Below are 8,196 nucleotides of genomic sequence, written 5' to 3'. Positions count from 1 at the left end.
TTCCACTTTAACTACTCTAGAAAGTGGTACCTCATAATATTAGTTTTCTTTTCTCTGATAGTCAATACTTTTAAACATCTTTTCATGTGACTATTTGGCATGTTCGTTTCTCTGGTGAGATGTCTATTCAAATCTTTTGCTAATTTTAAAATTGTGTTGTCTTGTTATAATGCATTATGAGTTCTTTTCTGAAGACAGGTACTTTACCTAATACCTTACTTAAGGTTAAATGTTATTAATATTTTGATTTTGGACCACACTTGCTATGCTTATGGGTTACACTTGACAGGGATCCTTACTAGCAGCGCTATGAGAACAATATGCAGTGCAGGAGAATATTGTACAAGGCAAGTGACTTACCTCCTATACTATTTCTGGTTCTAGATGAATGTCTTTTAAACAGTGTCTTTGAAGAGCATCTTAAAAATAATTTGAGATTATTTATCCCAATTCACCTTTTTTGAAGTTTGGGGCCACACGTAGTCATGCTCAAGAGTTACTCCTTGTTCTGCATTCAGAAATACCTCCTGCAGGATTGGTGAAATATATGGGATGCTGAGGATCAGTCTTGGGTTGGCCATATGCAAGGCAAGCACTCTAGGTCCTGTTCTACCTCTACGGTCCTCCAGTATATCATTTTTTTTATTTTTTCTTCTTTTTTTCAGTGTATCATTTTATGGTAAGACTTTTATAAACTCAAATCAAATGTTTGCCTAAACCAAGAATATTATTTCTTTCCTATCTTCTACCACTATATCTTATTGTTTACATTTGTTTGTTTATTGGCATTTATTTTCCCATTTTTAATAGGAGAAATATCTGTAACCTATTAACAGTAGTAGAAAAATTAAATTATCTAAAAATTAACAGGAAACAATATTTTACTGTGCAACCATAAGTGCTCTTTACCTTATTTTTAAATTAAAAACTAATTTAAGCTTTATATATATATATTGGTTTTTCAGGCCACACCCATTTGATGCTCAGGGGTTACTCCTGGCTAAGCACTCAGAAATTGCCCCTGGCTTGGGGGGACCATATGGGACGCCGGGGAATCAAACTGTGGTCCTTCCTTGGCTAGCGCTTGCAAGGCAGACACCTTACCTCTAGCGCCACCTCGCGGGCCCCTAAGCTTTATATTTTGATCTAGGAACACTTGAATTTCTGCTTGGTATAAAGTGTGAAATAAGGGTACTTTTTAGTTTATAGATATGATATGTATACAGAAAATTTGTAGAACTCCCAAATTCCTTTAAATAGTATTTTAGATATCCCTAGGAGATGAATAGGTTGATGTGGTATAAATTTTACCTATCATTTTACATTCTGACAACAGGAGTTTTGGTGTCTTCAGTGCCTTAATAATTTCACTGAGTATTTAAATTTTTATTATATACTGTTTTCTGGGTTTATATTTACTATAATAAACATCTATGTTCTTTAGGAAAAAGTAGAAATGAGTAAGCAAAGCAAAGAAAAATCACTCAAGACACGAGTTAAGAGTTTGGTAGAGAACCTTAGGGGAAGACAAAGGGTTAGACATATCATATTACAGAGGAATGAAAGGATAGTTCCTAATCATCCGGTGATTTTTGTACTTCTAGAATTTTCTCTGTGAACAAATACATTGTACACAATATTTCAACAAAAATAGGCTGATGCCATAGTGCAATTCTCAAAGCTTAATATTCTTTATTGTTATTTAACAATGTACAATAATATCTCTTCCATGCACCTGGGTGAATATGCCCTACCGATTGAGGACTCCAGTTTGGCCAAAACGTTGCTGGTAACAAGAGTGACACCTAAAGCAAAGTATTGGGATAAGTTTAAAGCACAGGGCCTGGCAAATGACTGTCAGGAAAAGCAGGGTCTGCAATATTCTCATCAGAGAAAACAGAATTCAAGGCCAAAGGCATTAAAGATAAGGAATATCATGTAACCCTCTTTGTCCCCTACCTCCACCTCTCACTCCTCTAATACCTCTTTGGCCTCTAGGGGCAAGGTGGTCATGCACATCTCGCTGTGTCCAATGAAAACCACTCACTTTCTGCTTTTTCCTTAGCTCTTCTTGGGGCCTTGACAAATCTCCACATTCTTTCATCTCTTCCCCCAAATGCTTTTCCTCTAAGTTCTCCTGACAGTCTCTAGAGGAATCCTCTGCTCCCTTGTCTGATTTTCTTTTAGCTTTCCGGGGCACATGATCTTCTGCCGAGCGCTTCTCAGCAGCCCATGGCTCACTCCCTGGCTTTCCCTGCAAGTCTGGCTCATCCTCACTCAGTGGGTTTCCCTCATCCTTGGAATTGCCCTGTATTTCCTGCTTGCCCTCTTCTGATTGTCCCTCCTGGTCTGCCCGTTCCTCAACCTGGCGCTTTCTGTGCTCTGGATTCCTCTTGATGTGTGGCATTTCATTGTCCTCTGACTTTTCCTCATCTCCTGGCTTTGCCCCACTTTTCAACTTTCCTTCATTTTCATTGTAGAAATTTTCCATGTTGAGATGTCTCCTTGTTTTCCTGTCCTGGAGGATGGGATGGGGAAAGAGAATTATATGAAATAAGAAAGACTGAAAGCTGGGAGAAGGGTGATGGAACACAATTTAACACAGTACTTCTATCTCTCCTCTTGTCAGTGTTCCCCTGACCAGGCCCTGGGCTCCAAGTGTGCCTTTTGCCCACCACTAACCCCATGGTTCCTCTCACACAGGTGAGCCAACCATTTCCCTGAAATTTTCTGCAACGTTCTGTAGCATTCTTCATTGCGGCCAACTGTGTCTGTTTATGTAGCTGGAGGATAAGCTGTGGGGCCCTCAAATTCTGCACAAGCCTTGTTTCCTTCCCCCTCATCCTCCTGCTTTCCTTCCAACACATCCCTTTTCACTGACCTGCAAGGATTCTGGGCAGTTCTTCCTCTTTCTCTAGTCTTCTAGAGCTCTGGAAAATGCTGCACAGACCTATAGGAGACAGAGGCAGGGAACTTCACATGGTGGCCTGGGGTATTTTTCCAGAGACCAGATCCTCCTCACTCTTTGCCGCCCCCCCCACCCCAGTTCTAGTCGCCATTGCTTCTCAGATCTCTGGTGCCAGACTAGGATGCTTTCCAAACTGTTCAGTCCCTGCATCCTCCTTTTTCCTCCCTGGCAGGCACCCCACTCCCCACCCCTTCTGTGGAGGTTAAATTTCCTCCTGGCAAAGCCTGAAAGAAAGAGCTTCTTTCAGGAATCTATCTACATTTCCTTGTCGCACTGCCACCATGGGGTGCTTTTCCCCATCACTTCAAGCTGGAAAACGGAGGGGGTGCAAAAGGGGGATTGAAGAGGCGGCAGGACTGTGACGGAGACCGCTGTCCCCATCAGCCTGCACCCAACCCCGGACCCCCTCTCACCAATGTCCTGATTCCCCCTACACCATCCCCCAAGCTCCTGCGTTCCCAAATCATCTAGCTCCAGCCCCGCAGGGGGCCGCTGTCAGCACATCCTTTGCACTGACCTGAGCTGGGCAGGGTAGAACTGCGCCTCCTTGGGCTCAACTCACCAATGCCCTTTCGACCCTGGACCACCGTTCAGGCAGCTCTGAGAGCCAGGTAGGTCCACGCCAACTCCACCAGGGACCAGACCCCAGGGCAGGCGCTGGGGCTGCTACCTACGTAGGCTCCTGGCCAGCCACGTGACCGTGGCGTCACCATAGCTTGGCCAGTGTACCGCCTCCCTCCCCGCTCCCTGAGGGTCTGGGCAACTGAGGACTGGAGGCAACCGGCGGTGGCACAACAGGGAACACCCAGGAGGGGGCAGACAGCTTCCTGATCACTGGGGCAGGTGCTTTTAGTATATCCTAGCCCCTCACTGTATCCTACTGAGATGCGCTTGAGCTCCTGGTGTGACAGTGATCTCAAGGCAGTACCTGCATTGGCCCAGAAAGCCCAGCACTGAGCCCCATGCCCTTCAGAAAGATAAGCTTTGGTTCATTCCAGAGCATTTGCGATGGTGCCTGCTGGGATACTGAGTTGCCTCCTTGAACAGTGGTACTCCTAGGATATTTCTCCTCTTGTTACATAAGGCCTCTCTTGCTGGGTAACTCTTCATTTTCCTTCATGTACAGATGATTGATTCCAAAATCTACATCTCTAAGTTGTTTCTTCTGAACTTCAGGCCTAGTTTTTTCCCTTTATATTCACCAGCAATAATGGAGAATAAATTGTGATATACTATTTTCTTAACTAATGTATAGACGAAAAAGAAGTAGTATCTCAATTGGCATTTTATTTTAAAATTTGTTTTAGTGAGCAATTTAAATATCTTTGTGAATTGCTCTTCCCACATTTTCTTTTGTGTTATTAGTTTTTCTCTTTTCATTTTCCAATGATTTAATTTTTTTTATTTGAACCATTGTGATTTACAAAGCTATTTAGAGTTGGGTTTTAGGTAGGACCAATCCTACCACCAGTGTCAACCTTCCTCCATAAATGTTCCTAGAGTACATCTCATGCCACCAATCCCTGCCCCATCCCGTTGGTATAACAACCTTATTTTTATTTTTGTTGTTAAAGTTTGAGTCTCATGATTTCATTGTTTTTCACTCTGGATTAGATATTTCGTTCTGTCCTTTCTTAACACTATCAATGATTTTTGTACCCATTGTCTCTTCGTTCCCGGTCCTTTCATATTTGTTTTTCTCCTCCTCTACTCATTTTTTTCCTTTTCCTTACTATACTCTGGAACCTAGAGTGTTCTTGATAATCAGCATTTAAACCATTGCATTTTTTCATGCAGTTATTATAAATACTACATATAAGTGATATAAACCTGTATTTATCTTTCTACATCTGGCTTACTTCCTTTAATATAATATCTTTTAGTTCCATCTGTGTTGCAGAAAATTGCATTATTGCATCATTCTTTACTGCTATATAGTGTTACATTGTATATATGTACCACAGCTTCATTACTCATTCATCTATTGGAATCTATGATCATTCTAACTCTTACCTATTGTACAGAGTGTTGCAATGAATAGCAATGTGCATTCATTCTTTTGGATAAGTGTTTTTCCTGTCCTGGGGTAGATAAATTTGGGAATAGGACATAAACAAACACTTTTCAGAGGAAGACAGGTGGATCAATTGTAGGCACATGAAAAAATTCTTAGCATCACTTATCATAAGGAAAATTCAAATCAAGAAAACAATGATCTATCTCACTCCAGTGAGAATGGCATAGATAACAAAATAGTAGGAACAATTTATGTTGGTGAGGATGTAGTTAAAAAGGAACTGTTATCCACATCTGGGGAGAACGTTGTCTGGTTCAACCCCTGTGGAAAACAGTATGAAAAGTCTTCAGTAAATTCAGAATTGAGCTGCCATATGCCCCAAAAATCTTGGTCCTGTTTTATATTCTAAATTTTGTAGTCCCAGGATTGGATCTATGACATTATAAACATTCAAGAGATGCACTTTATTACTGAGTCACATCCCTGACTCCTTCAAATTGAGGAGGGAGTCAGAGAGAATGTACAGGATGTAAAGCACTTGCTTTGCCTGCAGCCAACACTGGTACAAATTCCTAGTATTGCATGTGGTTTCCTGACTACTACTAGAAATGACTCCTGAGCACAGAGACTGAGTATGCTCTGAGAAACCACTGGGTATGACCCAAACCACCACCATCCAATAAAATAAAATGAAATAAAATATAATAAAATAATAACTCAAAAACAAAAACAAAAAACACCACAGAACAGAATTTAAAAATTAGGCCACACTTAGCAGTGTTCAGGGTCTACTTCTGGCTCAGTTTTCAGGAGACCATGCAGTGCTGCATATCAAACATAGATGTCCAATATGTATATTCTGTAATTAGGTGCTTGTGCTATCTGTGTGGTCCCAATTATTATTTGCATATTACCTGTAGTGACCTAAGATATAGTTCAGTGGTAGGGTCCATGCTTCAAATACATAAGGCCCTGTTAGAATTTCTCACAACCTCCAAATGCAAATATGCATTGCTGTATTAGACATTTGTTAATATATTGCAGATATTTTAGTTGCTTTGCTACTTTATCAAAAAATGTATCATAAAGTTTTAAATGGTAGACGATTTTTATCAAGTATTAATACTTTTATTTTCTCTCTTTTTTTTCAGTGCTGACTTTAATCTAAGGCTATCCAATGTGCATAGCTACTGAGTCATATCCCTGGATCTGGATCTCCAATTCAGGCTTTTGTTTTGCTTTGTTTTGTTTCTGTTTTTGGACACACCCAGTGGTGCTCAGGGGTTACTCCTGGCTCTGCACTCAGAAATCAATCCTGGCAGGCTCAGGGGACCTTATGGGATGCCAGGAATCGAACCCAGGTTCGTCCTGGTTCGGCTGCATGCAAAGCAAACACCCTTCCGCTGTGCTATCACTCCAGTCCCCAATTCAAGCTTTCTTACATTTACTCTAGATGTGTGTGTCTGGTTTGTGTGTGTGTGTGTGTGTGTGTGTGTGTGTGTGTGTGTGTGTGTGTGTGCGCGCGCGCGTTTTTGTTTTCAGGGCCACACCCACCTTTGCTCAGGGCTTATTCCTGGCTCTGTGCCAAGGAATCAATCCTGGTGGGACTTGGGAGCCTTATGTTGTGCCAGGTAATTAAGCCTGGATCCACTTTGAGCATAGAAAATTCTTTAACCCCTGTGCTATCTCTATGATCATGAATCTAGATTTTTTTGAACTTAAAAAAATAAACCTCATGAATTACAAATTTAACAAAATAATTCATGTTTAGTTTCAGGAATACAATATTCCAACATGATTTCCTTCATAGTGTTCACTTTCATTCATGAATTTCTCGTTTCTCTCCTGACCCCTAGCCTGTCTCTGCGGGGCACTTTTCCCTCCTTTCAGACCTCTGTCCTCTTCCATAGTAACTTCTTTCTTGCATCATTGTTGTAGTCTTCCCTTTCTTGTCCTATCTCTACTCTTTCTCCTCCACTCCCGAAGTAAGCTTCCTACTGAAGATCTTTGTTTCTATAGCCTTTGGGCAGTTATTATTTCCTGACAGTTTCTTTATTTCGCTCATACAAGAAAGATTATGTTTTTGTCCCTTTCCCTCTACCTACACTCAGCATGACACTCTCCAAATCTTCCTACATAGCGGCAAATTGCTTGACTTATCTTTTTTTTTTTTTACAGCCAAGTAGTATTCTATTGTGTATATGTACTACAGCTTTTTTATCCAGTCATCTGTTCTTGAGAACTTCGGTAGTTTCCAGATTTGGACTATTGTACTTCAATGAACATAGAAGTGCAGATGTTTTTTCTGCATTGTGTTTTGGGCTCTTGAGATTTATTCAAAGGAGTGGAATTACCGGGCTGTATGGAAGCTAAATTCCTAGTTTTTGAGGAATACCCATATTGTTTTCAAAAGAGACTAGACTACATTTTCAACAGCAAAAATGAATGATTGTTCTTTTTTGTCCTCATTAACACTAACACTGTTTACCAGTCATATGCATATTTATATATATTTCCAGAAGTCTGTCTATTTATTCTAGATTCTATAGCTCAACAGAGTTCAGTTGTTCATAGAAAGCTCTCATAAAGTCTTGGATTTCTTGGGGTTCAGTTATCATTACTCCCCTTTCATTTCTGATCTGACTGAGCATTTTCTCCTTTTTTCCCTTGTGAATCTTGTCAATGGTTTGCCTATATTGTTTATTCTTTTTTTTTTTTTTAAAAAGTTCCTGGTTTCATTGATTCTTTGTATTGTTTGCTTGGTTTCTATATCATTGATTTCTGCTCTGGTTTTTATTATTTCTTTTTTTTTCTACTAGTGTTTTGTTTCCTTTTTGTTGGTTTCCAAATATTTAAGGTGTGATTTTAGGTAGTTGATTTCACCCCTTTCTTCCTTCCTTTTGTATGCCTGTATTGCTATACTGTTTTAGATGAGTCCTATAGATTTTGGTAACTTATTTATTATTGTTAGTATCAAGAAACCAATTTATTTTGTTCTTGATTTCCTCATTGATCCAGCTGTTTTAAGTAGCCATTCAGTCTCCAGGCATTGGAATTTCTCTACATCTTCTTTTTTATAATCAGTCTCTATCTCTGTGGCACTGTGCTCCCATAGGATGCTTAACATATGTTTGTGGAATTTTGTGAGTTATATTTATCTCCTAATATGTTATCTATTTTAGAGAATGTTTCATGGATATTAGAGAAAAAA

At 40.0% G+C, this 8,196-nt stretch overlaps 1 protein-coding gene across 2 annotated transcripts; it reads right to left on the bottom strand.

The window, feature by feature from the left end:
• Nucleotides 1–1,667: 1,667 nt before the first annotated feature.
• TCEAL3 (transcription elongation factor A like 3) lies at nt 1,668–3,714 on the bottom strand. 2 transcript variants are annotated; one of them, XM_049766636.1, is made up of 3 exons: nt 3,486–3,714; nt 2,882–2,950; nt 1,668–2,518 (listed from the first exon to the last, which is right to left on the bottom strand). In XM_049766636.1, exon 3 carries the CDS (start codon nt 2,489–2,491, stop codon nt 1,919–1,921), a length of 573 nt encoding a protein of 190 aa, XP_049622593.1. In that variant the 5' UTR covers nt 2,492–2,518; nt 2,882–2,950; nt 3,486–3,714; the 3' UTR covers nt 1,668–1,918. The 2 variants fall into 2 exon arrangements, with proteins under 2 accessions (XP_049622593.1, XP_049622594.1); XM_049766637.1 differs by having other exon boundaries at nt 3,531–3,714.
• Nucleotides 3,715–8,196: the final 4,482 nt, after the last annotated feature.

This window comes from Suncus etruscus, chromosome X (genome assembly GCF_024139225.1).
Source record: "Suncus etruscus isolate mSunEtr1 chromosome X, mSunEtr1.pri.cur, whole genome shotgun sequence".
Classification (NCBI taxonomy): Eukaryota; Metazoa; Chordata; class Mammalia; order Eulipotyphla; family Soricidae; genus Suncus; species Suncus etruscus.
This window is presented reverse-complemented; position numbering and strand designations above follow the sequence as displayed.

Coding starts and splice junctions, on each gene's coding strand:
- TCEAL3 (XM_049766636.1), bottom strand. CDS start 2,491: ATGGAAAATTTCTACAATGAAAATGAAGGAAAGTTGAAAAGTGGGGCA.